Here is an 18,451-nt window from a genome sequence, read left to right on the forward strand (position 1 = left end):
GATCCTGTTCATTCTACAACCCTGCCATTTCAGAAACTATTTGTTTCCTGTCCCACTGCAGACCTCTACCACCTCGAGTTGGTGGACATTTTTTTTTACACAAGATCGGTTCATCCCCTTACCAGGGGAGTCCTGGTAACCAAAAATCCCCAAATCAGCTGTGTCCTGTTGATTCTAACTCAGAGTAGAACTGCCTCCTCAGGTTTTCAAGACTGGATTATTAACAAACAGCCTCATTTTTCTGGCTGGCTGACTGGCTGGTAGGTTTGAGTCATCTTAACCACAGTATCACCAGAGCTTTCCAGGGGAGCACAGAGAACCCGACACCAAACCTGCCCCCGATGAGTCAGTTCTACCCCCTGACAACCCTCTGTTAGGTTTTTGAGACTGTAAATCTTTACAGGAGGAGACTGCCCATCTTTTTCCTGTGGAGCAGCTGTGGATTCGAACTGCTGTTCAGCATATTACCGCAACCCTGCACATAATGCACTGTGACACAAGAGTCCCTAAGGGGAACATTAATAGCAGGTGTTACAGAATCATTTCTTTTCTCAGTTAGAAGGAGAGGGGGGTGCAGCTCCATCCAGGCACACACCACAAGTTCCCCTCCCACACTCCTGACACTCTATTTTCTCCCCAATCCATTTCTTTAATAACATGAGCATAGCTGATTTTATTGTCTTCACAGTAAAACAGATGAAACTTCGAGCTGAATCATTTGGCCTTTCCCTTCTTTTCTCCTCCCAGTTCAGAGGCTTTTATCTCTTAATACCAGCATTCTCTTAGATCTACACTTGAGTTTACGGCAATCAGGTTCAATGCAATCTTCTTGTAGTTTGAGCCTTTTTTCCAAGAAATCGGCTTAGTCGGCTCACCATGTCCTGTTTCCTGTCACAACACTGCTCTCTCTGGTGTACAGAGAAGCTCTGTTCTTCTTCCACTGTGTAACCTGTGGGTCAGACTTCTTTCAGAGTCCTGTAGGATTTAAGAATGCTCATCAAGTTTGCAGCAGCTCAGTACAAAAAGCCCAACCCATTTTGGACCCTGCTGCAGAGTCTAAATGCGGTCCCAGATTCTCAATCCCCAGGCCAGTTATTTCCACCATACCTGGTTCCTGAGAGAGAGGAGACCTTTTTGGAATCCCTGAGCTGCATAATCTATAAAATTCTCTGGGTTTTGATAGTCTAAGCCCAAAATTTATTGACCCTGGACTCGAGGTTGTCGACTGCCGGAAACAGCAGGCCAGTCCTCATCTTCCTCCTCTCAATCTCCTTCTGGTCTTTTCTGACCAGGGTTTCTAGCTTCCTGTAGTCTAGAGCAGAAGTTCTGAATCTGGAGTCTGTCTCTTGGGGCAGGAGGAAGTGGAGCATGGGTAGGCTTTAGGGATCCATGGCAAAAGAGACTGTGGAAAGGAAACACGGAGATCCTCCAGAATGCGCAGTCTGGGCTGACAGCACGGCGATGGGCAAGCCTGCACACCAGGAAGAGCCTTGCCAGCACTTACCTTAGTTAGGTTGTGTTCATAACGTGGCTGTGCCGTAAAAAAAAGAAAAAAGAAATAACAACACCCAACTAAAGAACGAGTTAAATTATTTTCAGTTTAAGGGGAAACGTTATTTACTGAACTGTCTCAAGATTTGACATGCACAGAGGGATTATACTCCAAAAGTCATGTTTAATGAGCCTACCCTTTGGGAGAAGGATGGACAATCTCCTCCCGTGTGATAACAGCCTCTGAAAACCCACTGGATGGTCAGCTATGGGTTGATTCTGACATGATAGTTCTAAATAACAACAACAACAACCCTTTGAATATCGTACAAATTATGGCTACAGGTATTTTCCACAAAAAGAGGTGCTAATTTGTTATGGTTTATTTTAAAAGTTCTCCTATCAGGGAGCTTTGGTGGCCTAGTGGGTAAGGAGCTGTGCTGCCAACCCAAGACATTTGATTCTAACCCACCAGCTTCCCCTCAGGAGAAAGACAGGCAGGAGGGCAACCTCCCTCCATGTGCCGTACAGCCTCTGAGAACTGTGCATTGGCTGTGAGTCGGTTCCACCCTGAAGGAACCAGCAATGACACTGAGGCACCTAAGTCCTTCGGTGGCTTTCACTGGAAGAGATTTCTGGTTCGCAGTTGGTAGGGAGTTGTACTGCCAACCCACAAACCTCACTTCTCTGATGGTTCAAATCTACCAGAGGCTCAGAGGGAGAATGATGAGCAGTCTCCTCCCAAGCAATTGATAGCCTCAGGAACCCAGATAGAGGGGTCAGCTATGAGATAGCTCAGCGGCAATGAGCGAGAGAGAATACCTAGAGGGGGGCAGTTTGAATCCACCCAGCAGGGCTGCAAAAGGCAAACCTGATCATCTGCTTCTTAATTGACTCAGTGGTCACAGGTTTGGTTTAGGTTTTGGGTTTTATATTAAATGCTTCAGACACCATACAATGAACTCTATGGAATCCATCTGAAGTCTACGATGCCACAGTTTTTAATACAGTCACAGATCTATACAACCATCACCATAGCTGGTTTTAGAACAGTTTTATCACCGCAAAAAGAACTCCCATACTCATAAATTATTCTGTCCACAGTTTATCGTGACCTGCCACTAATCCTGTTTGGTCTCTGTAGGGTTCTGTAATCTGGACTTTCATAAAAATGAAATAATCCATTTCGTATATCATACAAGGTCTGTCCACGTTGTAACTTTTATTTACAGCATGGCATTTCATACCATTTCACATCTAAACAATATTCCATTGTATGGATAGACCACATTTTGTCTATTCATTTCTCTGTTAGTGAAGAATAGAATGTTTCCACCTTTGGCAGCTGTGAAAGGCACTGTTACAAACATGTTGTGAGCATATATTTCATTTGCTTTGATTTATTTAAAAAATTATTTATTATCTCTTTGGTGGCCTAGTGGTAAGCAGCTGCGCTGCAATCCCGAAGGCACGCAGTTCGAGGCCACCACCAATTGCTCTGAGGAAGAAGGACGAGCACTCTAACTGCCTCTGAAAACCTGTCAGAGGGTCAGCTATGGGTCGGTTCTGACTCTACAGTACACAACAACAACAGTTATTATCTAGACAAAAATTATTCCTGATGGGCAAATTATAAATTTGGTAGTAAGAAAAGAATGAATAAGAATAATGTGTGATTTTAATCAGCCTAGAATAATTTTTGTTAGCATTTACTTCCAGGCTTTTTTGGTTAAAAAGAAGAGCCTGCTCTTGTCAAATCAATTCCAATGCCTAGTGACTCTATAGGACCTAGTAGAACCTCCTCTCTGGGCTTCCAAGGTGGTAACTTTACAGACATAGACTGCCACATCTTTCTCCATGAGGCAACTGGTAGGTTCAAACTGCCAACCTTGTGGTTAGCAGCTGAATGCTTACCCACTTCACTACTAAAGCTCCTTTTTTCCCTAGTAATAAATGGTACCATTAACTTGTATCATCACACTCTAAATGCATACCTCTTGAATCCTCAGTTCAGTTGTAGGTATTAGTTACAATCACCATTACCCACATAAAAGGGGCTCAGAGAGGTGCAGTGCTTGCCTGAGGTCACACAGCAAAGGAACAGGCAGCATCAGGACCTGAGTACTGAAACCCGAGCCTCTCTGTCCTCCCAGGCTAGAAACAGACCTCCTGTCTCTTGTCCAGGTCACAGTCCCTCTCAGCAGGGTCCTCTGAGGGACCAGCTGGCCCAGGTGTTTTTGATGCTTTCAGCAAGGATCACAGTTGTCGTGAAAGCATGGCCCAGCGATAGCGGTAAAAGCAGGTACAGTCTGTGGGTGCCTGTGAGGTGCCTCTAGTGTAGGCACTTTACAGAAGTCACCTCTGCTAAACCTCAGCACAAAACCACTTTACAGATAAGAAAACCAATTAAGGAAATAGGTTTCGTGGTTTCCCTGTGCCTCTAAGGCATTCAAGTTTGGCCGCTCCAGACATGCTATCAACAATAAAGCCAAGCCCTTACAGGTGTTGTTTCGGCCCTGGCCTCCATCAGTCCGGTTGGGCCTTGCCCTGATTCTCAGCACAGCCCACTTGTCCATTCCCACAGGGGCATGTCCACCCTCTACCTGTCCCGGCTGAAGCCCTCAGAGGCTGGTCGCTATGCCTTCCTGGCCAGAAACTTGGAAGCCTGGGAATCCCTGACCTTCGAGCTCACCCTCCTATGTGAGTGTTGGCACAGCGCTGGGGGCATGGATTGCAGGGGCTTCCTGGAGAAATGGGCGTGACCAGAGGAAGAATATTGGAAAGTGAGGAGGCTCAGCAGGGGTGATGGGATGAGGCAACCTGGGGCTTCTGGCCTGATCTTATCCTTTTTCTGCACCCCTCAGACCCCCCAGATGTAAGAGTCACATGGACTCTAATCAATGGCACTGGGACCCTGGTCTGTGATGTCACTGGGTACCCACAGCCCAATGTGACATGGCTGCAGTGCCAGGGCCACCCTGACAGGTAAGTGGGCTCAAACCACCTTCCACACCTGTCCTGAAGGGCTGGGGTCACAGCTACAGGAAGGGCATGTCCTTGGTGCCAGACACCAAACGATTCTGAGCCATGCTTTGCTGGTCCCAGGTGTGATGGAGCCCATGATGTGGTCTTGGAGGACACCCACCCTGAGGTTCTGAGTCGGGAGCCCTTCCAGAAGGTGGTGGTCCGGAGCCTGCTGATCCCCGAAACCCTAGAACACAACACCACTTACGAGTGCAGGGCCCTCAACTCGGCAGGGAACGCCTCCCACACCTTCCAGCCGGTCTCTATCAGTAAGTCTCCCACCTGTCTCACTCCAGGGGAGGATGTGAGAGGGCTCAGAAACCTACCTTTATTCCCCAGGGAGCAGGGGCCAGAGGACCAATTGGAGCAGACCCCAGCAATAGTGGTTGTACCTTGTGGGATCCCTCTTGCCCACCAGGTTTCCTGAGGCAGCGAGATGGGGACAACTAGAACTGTGTGGGCTGCACTGTGGGGGAGGAGAGCAGACACATGTCGGAGAAAAGGAGCCTAAAGCTAGTGGCGTGAAGTGGCCGACTCAACTCATATTCATGTATTTTCATTATTCTCTTCAAAATACGTGTTTGGTGCCCACTGTGTGCCAGGACTTGGAGGGCATCTTCTTGGAGCTTGAAGTTTGATCAGAGGGATAGGTAACAAGCAAGTTTACCTGGTCTTCCTTCCACTTGGGGCCAGTCATCAGGACCCCGTCCATCTCCACACACCCTTCTTGCCCTGAGCCACACACAAAACTTATGGCTGTTGAGTTAATCCTCACCCTTAGCAACCGCACAGGACATGGGGGAACTGTCCCTCAGGGACCTCAAGGCTGTATTTCTTTATAGGAGCAGACTTGTCACATCTATCTCCCATAGAGTGGCTGATGGATTTGAACTGGCAAGCTTTCAATCAGCAACATAACACTTAATCCATGCACCTCTGGGGCTCCTGCCCTCAGCCACATTCCAAATCATTCAGGGCCACTACTCACGGGGCCAATCAGGCTCATAGCCGAGTGCTACTTAAGGGGCCATTTTCTGTTTTGCAGAAAGGTTCTGGGTGGGTTCGTTCTCTGGTTCTAACAGGGCCCAGCTGCAGAGAACAACACGACACCCAGGCCTTGTAACAAGACGCTCTCACCTCCCTTGAGAGGCCAGGTCCAAGTGAGGCTCTGGGACCACAGGGGTGAAGAGGGTCCCTGGCCTCCACCTGGCTCAGAGGTGGTCACTCATGTGACCAAGCCCTAGCTGCTGGTGTTGGACCCCCTGAGGCCGAGGCCCGATGCCCCACACAGCTGGCTATATGGCTGCTCTGAGCCTTACTACTGCTGGTTGTGTGTTCTCTCAATTAGCTCTCAAAGCCTTATGAGATACATCAAATTTTCCTCCCTATATTGGAGACAATAGTCTCTGATGTTATACACACACATCTTAATTCCTTATGCTGCTGTAACAGAAATACTACAAGAGCAGCTGGTGGGTTCAAACTGCTAACCTTTCAGTTAGCAGCTAAGCACTTATCTATTTGGCCACCCGGCCTCCTTCTTTATCCGAGTTGTTGTTGTTAGGCCATCGAGTCAACTACAGCTCCTCACGACTCTATGAACCACAGACTGAACCTTGCCCTCTCTAGCACCATCTTCACCGTCTCTGATAGGCTCAAGCTTGTCGGTACAGTCTCTGTGTCAACCCATCTTGTTAGGGGGTCTTCCTCTCACTTGCTGACCCTCCACTTTTCCACACACGAGGTCCCCCCCAAGGACTGGCCCCTCCTGACAACATGCCCGAAGTATGTGAGACAAAGCTTCACCACCCTCACCTCTACGAAGCAGTCTAGTTGCACTTCCTCCAAGACAGATTTGTTTGTTCTTCTGAACAACAGCTTGAAAATTAGGTCTTTTAAACCCCATTTAGAGAATTAGGGGTATGATACAGTCAAGATGAGAGCCAGGGTCCATCAACCTAGGTTTTAGACACTGTGAAGTGCTGCGTGGTGCCGGAGAGCATGTGAAGAAGCTGCAGGGGAAATGGGGAGGTTTGTCTCCATCCACCCACGAGGAGATCTTTCTGACAGAGCCCTCCAGAATCACAGGAGGGACTGCAGCCGGATTTCTGCACTGGCAGGGGTGGGGCTGCACGACCTCAGGGTCCCACCTCAAAAGGCTGTGATTCTGGACAGGGTTTGTTAGCGAAAACGCAGAGCTGGCAGGGCTGTTCTGCTCCTGACTGGGGTGGGTCCTTGGGAGAGGCTCACTGAGGTTCCAGGAGCTGCCTGGTGATAGGACAACTTGGTTCTGTCAGCGAGCAGTACTGAGTACCTACTGCATTCCTGGCCGTGCTCTGGCTTACTCTCTGGGCAGGAAGAGAAGGCAGAGGGCCCTTGCCTGCTCACTGCTCTCCCTCATCCCTTCCAGGAGAAATTAAGCAGCTCTTTGAGGAGCCCCTCTTCACACCGGTGCTGGTCGCCTGCATGTCCATCATGGCCTTGCTGCTACTGCTGCTCTTGCTGCTTCTGTACAAGTACAAGCAGGTGAGCCAGGTGGCCTCGGTGGGCAGGGCGAGGGCGGCCCGGGGTGGGACCACCAGGCTGCAAATCCACAGTGCTCACTCACTCTGTCAGACGTCCGCCAACAGCTCTCTAGTGAGCATCTGTTGTGTGCCGACATCGTGCTAGGCCCGAGGTGAGCCAAAACGCAGGGGTCTCTGGGGGATTCCCTACCCAGTGCTAGAGACAATCACTCACCATTAGACAAGCATGTGAGGGCAGAGAGCTGTAGTGAGGAGGGGGAGGGGAAGCAGGGACATGATGCTCTGTCCCACACTCCCCGCGCACGCCCGGTGAGGCTGGGTACACAGCCATGATCCTGTCCCAGCAGCAAGTAAGCTGGTGAGTAACCCGCCATTGAGTGGGTTCCGACTCCAGACAACCCTCCACCGGGTTCCTGAGGCTGTAAATATTTTCAGGATGAGACGGTTCTCCTGTGGAGCAAGAGGTGGATTCAATCCACCAAACTTGTGGTTATCATCCCAACACGTAACGCCCTGTGCCATCAAAGCTCCTGGGTCTAGTGAGCAGGATGTTTAATCAAAGCTGCCTTTTGTTGTACGGTGCACGTTTACTGCTCATGTTGAGGGCTCAGTAAGTGATAGGCTCTTTAGGATCGTTTTTATAAGGAAAGGATGTAGCCTATCACCTACGTCATTTAATGCCCCCAGCAGACACATCATGGAGACCGCAGGCATTAGGAACTCCATTTGACAGAGCAGGAAGTCGAGACAGTCACCTCAGTCTATCAGTGGTTAAGCGGAAACCCTGAGGCGCTGACTCCAAAGCCCCATTTTTCACCATCACAGGGAAGAGCCTCCTTCAGAATTGTACAATAGAATGAATTTCACTAAGGAGACTGGGGCTCTGCAAAGTTGCAGAACCTGCCCAAGGGAGTGAGGGTGTGGTGAGAATGGCACCCAGGTGTCTCCTATCCAGCAGCCAACATCCTAACCACGGACAGGGTCAGGGGGGATCAGCTGCTGAAAAGAGACAGGCCAGTAGGCTGTGGAGCTCAGAGGTAAAGGTTCAGGGGACACTGGCATTGGTGGGACGGCCTTGAAGGCTGGGGGTTATGCGGGAGTCATAATGAGGCATGGAACACAAATGAGACATAGGGCAAGGGATAGAGGGGTGGGTGTGTAAAAATGGGTTGGTGAGGGCAAGACCAGGGAAAGTTCCAGAAATGTTAGTGGCTGCAAGACAAGGTAGGAGTAGGTGGGGCCAGACTGGGAGTCTGAGGGTGGGTGCCATCCTGTAATCCAGGACCATCAATAGTTTTGAGCAAAGACGGGAGGATGTTTCCAGGTTAATAATCCACATCATGGACCCTCTTTGCTGCCTTTTCCTCTCCGTACCTGTCTGAGGGGTTTTGCTGTGGGAAGAAGATTTGCCAGGGATTTGAGGGGCAGCAACCCCAGGGATCTGTGGATCTGGACTCTCAGTGCTCATGTCAGCCGCCAGAGAAAGGAGACAGTGCCAAGTAGGCCTCCCTGAAAACAGCCCCACATCCCAACTTGTGAACTTGTATCACTGCCCTCTTGTGGCCTCAGTTTCTCCACCTGTACAGTGGGAAAGGGGTGACCCTTAACTGCTTATTGTCCACTGACTTTTCAAGAATCTTCTAGTGATCTAGTTTAAAAGCCAGGGGTTGGGCATTAGACAGATTTGAGTCTAGATTCTGCTTCTGTAGGTCTCAGGCTATGGGATCCTAGGAAAATTGGCATCTCTAGGATTGGTTCTCCAGCTGTAAAATGGGGTATTAGTGGCAGCCACCTAGCAGGCTTTTGTGAGGAGTCACTGGTATTGTGCGTGCAGAGGACTCAGTCCGGCACTGGGCACAGACTGCATCCGGAGCGGAAGCCAAGTATCTCATCCCGAAGGGGAAGTGGCCAAGTTAGGTCATACATCTTGGGATTGGAGAGACGTCAGAAGTGGGCACCTCCATGACCACACAGCCAGAGTGCTCACCCACCTCCAGGGACAGGACTTGGTTCATTGTGGTCGGAAGGTTCCTTCTTTGAGCAGCTCTGACCATTGGAAAGTTCTTCCTTATTTGGAGCTGAAAACTGCCTTTAAGTCACTCACAAAACAGACTGATCCCTTGGGCCCTTTCTGCTTCGAGCTGAGCAGTCCCTTGGGAGTGTGTTTGGGATGTGTATTTCCAGTGAGCTCCTCGTTTCTCGTCCTCCAATGGAGATGGTGAGGTTGGCTCTCAATAGGGCAAGGCTCAGAGCTGTTGTTCATAGAGTCACTATGAGTCATAGTTAACTCAACAACCTGTAACAACAAATGCACCTGCCCGCAAGCCACCTCCAGGCCAGAGAAGGGTATGCGGTGGGGCAAGACCTTGAGGGGTCAAGACGGCCACTGCCCTGACTCAGGGCCTCCTTTGCTTCGGGAGGTTCTGAGTGTTGGGCCTTCACAGAGGACTCTGTCTGACCAGCACTGTTCTCTGACTGTGGCAGGGCTGTTTCTGCCTCAGGGCTGAGTCATTGCCTTTCTGGCCCCAGGAAGACCACAAAGGGAGCCAAGGGGAAGAGAAAAGGGCAAGAGTCAGCAGGCAGAGGTGGGGAGGTTTGGGGGGATGTGGAGATTGGGGGAAAGGGGTGGCAGGCTGCTGCAGAAGCCAGAATTTAGGACCCTGAGTTTTGAAGGTGCTGAACTGAGGATCTCCTCAGTTTCTCTCCACCTTCCCGGGATAGAGAATTCTCACTCACTCAGAATAAGTTAGACTCAGCTCGAGGAGGTGTCTTTTATAACTGCACCCCAATTTTGGAGGGATAGGCCTGGGCCTGCTGTGAGGAAGACATGAGAAAACGCACATTGGCTCTGCTCTACTCATAGGAAGTACAGCACTGTTGTTAGGTTGTTAATAAGAAAGCTGGTGGGCGGCCCACATGGACCCCTCTCTGAAGGGTCTCCTGGGGGTGGAGTGGAGGAGCACCAGTGATGATGGCCTAGGCATCAGAGCCTTCAGCATCTAGCCTGATGCCTGACTAGCAGAGCAGGGGGAAGAAGGTGGGGAGACCCCAGACAGGAGAGTGTTCAGTCAGCCATCCTGGTTAGGATAAGAAAGCTGGGATTCCAGCTAAACAACCTCTTCCTTCTGTTAGCCCTTTCCTTCCCGACACCCCATCCGGCTGGGGGCACGAGGGGGCTGACTCAGGCCCAGCTGCACTGGGGCAGGGAAGGGAGAAGTGTCAGAGAAAACAGGCCTCGCTGCACAGGCGCCTGGAGATGGAAGTGGCTCAGAAGAGGGAGAGAGCTCAGAGACACCCCTTCTCTTTCTCTCTCTCTCTCTCTCTCTGTGTGTGTGTGTGTGTGTGTGTGTGTGTGTGTCTCTGGTTGGAAAAGCATCCAGAGGGCTGGAGTCACAGAACCTCTCAAGTTCTTCACAGCCTGTTGCTGACTAGCTCCCAAGCCATGACACTCTTCTTAAGTTTCTCCACAGTCTTCCCTTCTGATCAGAATTTGGAATTATTTTCTCACACTTAACTATAGACTTTTCTCCCGGCCTACCAACTAGACCTTTCCAAAGTACTGAAGAGCAATGCTGTCTCTCTGGAGACAAAAGTGCGTCTGATACAGGCCATGGTCTTAGCTATCACTTGTTATGCATTAGAGAGTTGGACAATGACTAAGGAGGATAGAAGGAGAATTGATATCTTTGAGCTGTGGTGCTGGAGAAGAGTATTGAGGGTACCACGGACTGCTAGGAAACCAACAGGTTTATCCTGGAAAGGGTCAAACTGGGCTGCTCCATGGAGGCAAGGATTCTATGACTTCGTCTGACATACTTTGGACATGTTGTAAGGAGGGATAGGTCCTTGGAGAGGAAAATCATGTTTAGTAGGGTGGAGGGACAGCACAGGAGAGGAAGGCCCTCTATGAGGTGGATTGATTCAGTGACTGGGGTAATCGGGATAGGTGTATTGGAGACGGTGCAATTGGTACAGGACAGAGCAGAGTTTAGGGCTGTTGTACATAGGGTCGCTATGAGTTGCAAACGACTCGACGACACATAACAACAACAACCAACTGGAAGTTCTTTCTTATAGCTAGCTTTTCTCCTTCTCTCCTATCCTGGGTAAGACTTGCACCTACAGGCCGCCTCACCACGTAGTGTGTAGTGGCTCCGCAGATGGGGGTGCCCAGAGAGGAGCCCAGCTACCAGCAGATGCAAGCTGGCCCCCACGACTAATGCCTGACCAGAAGCAAAGCTAGTCTGCTGACCCTGGAACTCAGTGTCCTCTGTTATCCCGGCCCAGCTTCCTCCTAAACTCAGTCTTCCATCAGCACTTCTCGTGGGCACAGCACAGCTGGCAGGATGGCCCCCATGCAGCTGCCACCCAGGGTGGGAGAGAGGCAGAGCCTGAACTTCCCAGATCTGGGCCCCTGTCTTTCGAGGGCATACAAACTCGGAGTGATTTCATTCTTTCCTGGCCCGGCGGATGCCCACTGCCCTCTCAGATGTGTCCACTTGCTCTCACTCTGCTCTCTTCTCCAGCACTCGCCCTCGCTCTCACACTTGCTCTTGCTCTCGTAAGGTCACATAATGTGCCACTTTGTTGTTTTTTAATTGTGTGTGTGTGTGTGTGTGTGTGTGTGTGCATGTGCTATCAAATCGGATCTGACTGGTACAAGAGGAGATTGTCTCTCCTTCTCCGGCAAAGCATCTGGTGGATTTGAACCATGCACCTCTGGGATTGCAGTGCAGCTTCTTGCCACTAGGTCACCAGAGCTCCCTTATAATGACGCCACTTTGTACAAACCCTCAAGCACTTGTCAAAAGGAATTCCCACACACACATACCTCATGGCCTTCAAGCCTCTCTAGTTATCCCTTACACCACACTGGTTCCCTCCCAGACTTCAAACTTGCCAGGATCTTCTCACCTGTGGCTTTCCCATTTGCCCCTGAAAGGTCTTCTCTCCTGATTCTCACTGGTGCTGCCTCTCTATTCGAGCCTCCACTCTAAGGTTAGCTCCTCAGAAGCCTTCCATGATTTATCTTAAATTGTGCTCCACCTGGATCACTCTTTACCATTAAAAAAGTCTTCATCAGGTTGAACTCAGCTCATGGTAACCCCAGGCAAGTGTCCATAGGCTTTCTGTTGTTTTACTGAAGGGAGCTCTGGTGACCTAGTGGGTCAGGATCCACACTGCCAACCCAAAGGCCAGCAGTTAGGACCCACCGGCTGCTTTGCACACGAAAGATGGGCAATCACCACATGTGCAATTTGATGTTGTTTTGTTATGTGTTGTCAAGTCTCTTGCAACTTATAGCGACTCTACGTACAACAGCTCTGACCCCTGCTTTAATAGGAGCCAACCTCATTATCTCTGACACACCCATCCCCACTATCCCTGTCACTGAGTCAATCCATCTCATCTAGGATCGTCTTCTCTTGCACAATACAGCCTCTGAAAATCCTCTAGAAGGTCAGCTATGAGTGGTTCCAACTCGACCTCATATAACAACAATCCTACAGAGAGGCCTCTAAGTGGTTGGTGCAGATGGTTTGTACCTGACTCCTCACAGTGTCATCAAATGTTGTCCTGTAGATTCTGACTCTCAGAAAACTTCCATTCTGCAACTATAATATCTCAATCTGGAGAGGTCACCCATCTATCTCCCTTGGAGCAGCTGGTAGATTCGAATTACCGCTATTTCCTTTAGCAGCACAACACATAGGGCACTATGTCAATAGCGCTCCTTCAACTTGACCACTAACTTAAAAGGTGACAGTTGGAACCCACCCAGTGGCGTGGAAGAAGAAAGTCCTGGAGAACTGTTTCTGGTGAGATTACATTCAAGAAAAACCTGGGGAGCTATCCCATTCTGCTACACTTGGGGTCAGTGGGTCAGGTCATGGGTTTGGCTTTTGTTTTAATCTTACAGAAGCAGAGCGCCAGGTCTTTCCTGCACGGTACCACAGGATGGATTCAAACCACCAACCTTGCAGTTAGTAGCCAAGTGCAAGTCATTTGTGCCACCTTCTATCCCTGCTCTATTTTCTGCACAGCACTGTTTAAAATATCCCCCACATATGAGGCTAATGCCTGTGTCAGCCACTAAGCACAAACTAGGAGAACCGGGCCTTTGTGTGCTTCGACTCCGACTCGGCAATGCCTAACACAAACAGGTGCTCAGTGAAACACCTGTGTGGATGCAGATGCGTGGAAGGATGCATGAGTAGATGTCTGGGTGGATGGACAGACCTCAAGTTCCACCCTTCCTCCCAGCTCAAGAATGACCACATTTCTGCCAGGTTGGTCAGAGCTTATCCTGCACTGCTCGTTCAACACACAGGCAGGGAAACCGAGGCTTGGAGAAGGGAGGGCCACGTGGTTAGGCTCCTTTGGCCTGAACGAATTTCTCAGGATTGGACACTTTGAGGAGGACTAGCAAGCCCTCTCTGGAGGTTCACCGCAGACACACAAACACCAGATAAGTGAGGAAAGAAAAGCATATGAAGCAAAAGACAGCCAGTCTTCTGGAGAGTGAGAAAGGCATGGGTCAGGGTGGTTTGTTTACCTTCAAGTCAGAAAAGACGCATAGCTGACCCTCCAGGGAGTTTTCAGAGGCAGTAAATCGCCCAGGAGGAGATTGCCCATCCATCTCCTGAGGACCTAATGTGAAGACGGGTCTTCTTCCTGGTTTAATTCCTTCTTCTGTGGTTGCTTGTGGTTGTGGAGGGAGAAGTGTATGACGATCACGTCATGTTGTGAAGCTTTTCAGACAGAATGGAAAACTGATAAGGGAATGGGGTGGCCTGCCCCTGCAGCACAAGGTGACCCTAACAGCACAGTAAGGCAGAGTCAGAGCTGGGACCGGCTCCTCTGGAGTGTCCATGAGATGAACTGACCCCTTTCACCACATGTCAGGCTGCCCCACACCCTCTGCTCACAGGGAGTGAGGCCCAGGATCCTCTAGCCAGACCTGTCAATATATGCTTTCCTTCTCCTTCTGCAGAAGCCCAAGTACCAGGTGCGCTGGAAGATTATCGAGAGCTACGAGGGCAACAATTACACCTTCATCGACCCCACACAGCTGCCCTACAACGAGAAATGGGAGTTCCCCAGAAACAACTTACAGTTTGGTGAGATGGGATCTCCACACCATTTATCCCCTCCCCATCTCAGGCTCAGCAGGGCATGCAGGGAGATTCTGGGCCCCCAGAGGGAAGACCCTTTGGTGCCCTGGGACCTAAGAGCCTGTGTTTGTGGCAGGTAAGACCCTCGGAGCTGGAGCCTTTGGGAAGGTGGTGGAGGCCACGGCCTTTGGTTTGGGCAAGGAAGACGCTGTCCTGAAGGTGGCTGTGAAGATGCTCAAGTGTGAGTCAGGAAGGGGCTGGATGGGAAGGGGCTCCCAGGGAGCATGGGGGAAGGGGCTCCTGGGGAGCAGTGGGGAACAGGCTCCCCAGAGAGCATGGGAGAAGGAGCGGTGGGTGGGAATGACTTCTCAGAAGGCATGGCCCCCATTTTCTTCCTGCTCAGATCCTGGATGAGATTGGAGGTGAAGGCTCTGGGCCTTACTCATGAGTTCCATGCTCCCCTAAGCCCTGGTTCTGAGGAAGGTCCCACGTGTCAGGGCCTCCAGCTCAGTCTCACAGAGGCTGGGGATCACCAGGTCACCTGGGGTCCGAGGCCTGGCCACAGCTGGTTTCCTCGCACCGCAAGGGCTCATCTCTCTCTCCTGCTCCTTGTCCTCTGTCCTCTGATTACTCTGATCACTCCGCCGCTCCTTCCCTTGTGTCTGCACAGGGGTCTCCTATGACACTGTGTCCTTCCTTGCCCTCACCAGTGGCATCTGTGGTCTTATCACACAGCCACGGCTCACGCTGACGAGAAGGAGGCCCTCATGTCGGAACTGAAGATCATGAGTCACCTGGGCCAGCACGAGAACATAGTCAACCTTCTTGGAGCCTGCACGCATGGAGGTGAGAGGGCCTGGTGGGATAGGGCCGCTCACGCCATCTTCTCTTTGCCATCTCCTCCTAATGCCTTGCCTTAAACTCACCTGGTTTACTAACATAGAGACCCTCCGTACAACAGAACAGAACCCTCCTGTACCAACCTCCACATCTCTGCCTTGCCTTCTCAAAACACTTGCTGTCCTCAGGCCACAACTAGCTCCAGCTGAGCCTCCAGTGTATTTTCAGAGGCTGTAAATTACACAGGAAGAGACTGTGCACCTTCTCCTTCAGAGCAGCTGGTGGATTCAAACCGCCTGCCTTTTGAGATGGCAGCACCCCTCCCTACCCACTAGGCCACCAGAGCTCCCTAAGCCCCGGCGCCTTCTTCTTGTTCTTAGGTGCCGTCGAGTTGAGTATGGCTCATAGTGACCTGATGAACAATAGATCTGAACCCTGTCCTATCCTGCGCCATCCTCATTGTCTCTGACATACTTGAGCCCATTGCTCCCAGGTCAGAGTTCCTAGTCAGTCAGAAGCTACGTCTGGGGCTGCAGGCACAGTGGAGTTCCAACCAGCAGTTCTGAGGTATCAGAGAGCCTCAAACATGCCTGGTAGGGAGATAAACGTGAAGTATTCATGGCCCTGTTGCCAAGGCTCTCGTTCTGAGTGTGAAGCAAGGCCCCCAGATCTATCTTTTAAGAAGCCCCTACCTAAAGAAGTTTGGGTCCACTGAGGTGCCCTGGGACTTGTCCGGACTGCACACCCCCCTCATCCTCGTCACCTGTACCAGCTTTGCTTTCTTTTCCTCTACACTGCTCTACCATGTATCTCCTTGGCTGAAATAAATGTTTAAGCTCTGCTTTAGACAGATGGATGACTGGGCACAGACAGTGGAGAAACCAGGCCTGCGGAGAGTCAGGAATGGAACCCAGCTCTCTGGAGCCTCTTTCTGGGGTACCTCATTCCACCTGGCCTCATACTTCTTTGGGGTGAGGACAAGTGGTGCCCTCACACCCCACCCACCTCTCTTGGCTCTTCTAGGTCCTGTCCTAGTCATCACTGAATACTGTTGCTATGGCGACCTGCTCAACTTTCTTAGAAGGAAAGCCGAGGCCATGTTGGGGCTCAGCCCAAGTGCAAGCCAGGACCCCGACAGTATCATTGGCTACAAGAACATCCACTTGGAGAAGAAATATGTGCGCAGGTAGTGTCCCGGCAGAGTCCAACTGAGGGTGAGACCTGCATTTGCCCCAATAGACGGCTCAGGGATGGGAGTGGGTACAGTTTCTGCATCTAGAGCAGTCTCACTGTCAGAGAGCAGCTCAGCATTTCCCACTTTTTTTTTTTTTTTAGTGAATAATCAATTTATTGTGGGAAAATATGGAGATTATCAGAGGAAGTTTACCAAAATATAAGTGACTTTACTCTCCTTTTGCAAACGAAGCCCAAGGAAGTCTCCTGTCACACTCCCTTTTTCTGTTTACGGCAGCAACACATTTGTGATTGATAGCACAAAAGAAACTCAAGAAACTAGGATATCTTCATAACACGAGTCATTTTTCACCACTTCCCCCAACACTTGCTGAAATTTGCTCTGTTGAACCAGGAACCTCATTATGTCTTCCAAAGGGACACCCTCTTTGTTGAGACCTTGTCAAGTCCCTCCGGAACCAGAGCTCCTTTCTTGACTTAGTCTTAAAAAGCATGATGTTTCCACAAGACTTCACACGTGCAGTAGGGACACCAAGGACACAACTCACCATCCTTGTGACCAGGAGCTTCCGATTTCAAGACCATTTGGTGTTTGTGAGTCCTTTCTTTAGTGGGGAGGCAAGTCAGGCAGGTGTTTCAGGAATTCTTTCAAGTGTCAACTTCAATTTTCAAGTTATCTGGACCACCTAATAATAAGGAACTTACGTTTATGGCTGGAAATAGGAACTTAGGCTATGCATTTAATTAGATGTTTGGGTCTATCTTGATGATGGTAGAAAATTCATCCTCTCGAATTTTCCTGGGTTTTAGCACCAAAATGCTCCCACAGGGTCAATGCCCTGGTTTGCCCTTCTCACACAGGCAAAAGAGTTAAACCAGGCAGAGGAGACGATGCCTACGTACCAAGGTAGTGCAGTGTACAGCAATTTTAGGGTTTCTTGGGAGAGCTGACTTTAGTGCATGGAGCGTTTAAGTGTAGGCTGAAGCTTGTTGTTAGAATGCAGGAACAAGAATAAAAAGGGAAGGAGGCAGAAGTAAAGGTAAAAAGGTAACGATAGGTTTATTAGAAAGTTACATCCTGAAGAAAGGACTTCCCCCCGTGAAAGGAAATATGGGAGAGGCCTGGCTTCTGCTCTTTTGTACACGGAGTTGCTGTAAGTCAGAGCTGACCCAACAGAGAGCACCTGACAACTCCAACTATATGTTTGTGCATATATCTTGCCAATCCAGCAGTGTTTAATGGAGGATGCCATGTGTCTGTTTGATGCAAGTATTTTGCAATCGATCGCATCATGGTTGCATAACGCCGACTGCCAGAAGCTATGGAACTGTGCCCTTTGAAAAGCTGAAGTGTTCTGCATGTGAACGCTCTCTCAAGAATGGGTTGCTTGAGGAGCAGACCCTCAGCGTGGGTCTCCTGACTTTATTAAAGATGAGGTTTGACAAACTGCCTATTTGGGGGTTTCCTAGAGAAGCTTCCACTCCCTGTGCTGTTGAGTTGATTCTGACGCCTAGTAATTTTACAGGACAGAGCAGAACTGACCCATAGGGTTTCCAAGGCTGTGAATCATTTTGGGAACAGACTACCTCGTATTTATCCCGAGAAGTGGTTGTTAGGTTGGAACCACAGACTTTTCTGTTAGCATCCCAGTCCTTAATCCACTGTGCCACCAAGGCTCCCTGGAGACAATAAAAAACAGTAAAGAGATAGAAACATAATTTTAAAAATTGGCCTATGCAAATCGTGGGGATTGAAAAACTAAATCCATAGATAAATTGCTTAGAGATTTTTACAGTCTGATGTCCTGGAATTGATAGTACAGGTGAGGATAAGAGTGAATAATAAGAAAATTCTGCTCTGAAGGAATTGGCAAAAAAAAAACAAAGACTCAGGAATTGGTGGAACATCAGCTGACATATTTTAGCAAACTGATGCTGCCCTGGACATGCTCACCAGGTTGTGCCAAGAAATTTGGAGGACAGCTACCTGGCCAACAGACTGGAAGAGATCCATATTTATTCCCATTGCAAAAACAAGTTAATCCAACAGAGAGTAGAAATTATCGAACAATGTCATTAATATCACATGTAAGCAAAATCGACTGGAAACCGTACATCATTAACAGAGATCTACCAGAAATACAAACTGGGTTTAGAAGAGGCCGTGGCACTAGGGATATCATTGTCAAAGTCAGATGGATTTTGGCTGAAAGCACAGAGTACCAGAGGAATGTCTATTTGTGCTTTATTGACTATGCAAAA

At 49.7% G+C, this 18,451-nt stretch overlaps 1 protein-coding gene across 3 annotated transcripts in view; it reads left to right on the top strand.

Moving 5' to 3' along the window:
• Window positions 1–18,451, top strand: part of CSF1R (colony stimulating factor 1 receptor) — a 50,691-nt gene that overhangs the window by 18,018 nt on the left and 14,222 nt on the right. The window contains exons 7-15 of one of the 3 annotated variants that reach the window (XM_006893700.1): window positions 4,076–4,191; window positions 4,356–4,476; window positions 4,597–4,784; window positions 5,760–5,782; window positions 6,949–7,041; window positions 14,035–14,161; window positions 14,292–14,396; window positions 14,891–15,001; window positions 16,019–16,181. In XM_006893700.1, the coding sequence (XP_006893762.1) occupies window positions 4,076–4,191; window positions 4,356–4,476; window positions 4,597–4,784; window positions 5,760–5,782; window positions 6,949–7,041; window positions 14,035–14,161; window positions 14,292–14,396; window positions 14,891–15,001; window positions 16,019–16,181 (1,047 nt within the window). Of the gene's footprint in view, window positions 1–4,075; window positions 4,192–4,355; window positions 4,477–4,596; window positions 4,820–5,759; window positions 5,783–6,925; window positions 7,042–14,034; window positions 14,162–14,291; window positions 14,397–14,890; window positions 15,002–16,018; window positions 16,182–18,451 lie in introns of all 3 variants that reach the window. The other 2 variants (XM_006893698.1, XM_006893699.1) reach the window with 2 other exon arrangements.

The sequence above is a fragment of the Elephantulus edwardii genome, unplaced genomic scaffold, assembly GCF_000299155.1.
Source record: "Elephantulus edwardii isolate Elephantulus edwardi_28Jun2011 unplaced genomic scaffold, EleEdw1.0 scaffold00130, whole genome shotgun sequence".
Taxonomy (NCBI): domain Eukaryota; kingdom Metazoa; phylum Chordata; class Mammalia; order Macroscelidea; family Macroscelididae; genus Elephantulus; species Elephantulus edwardii.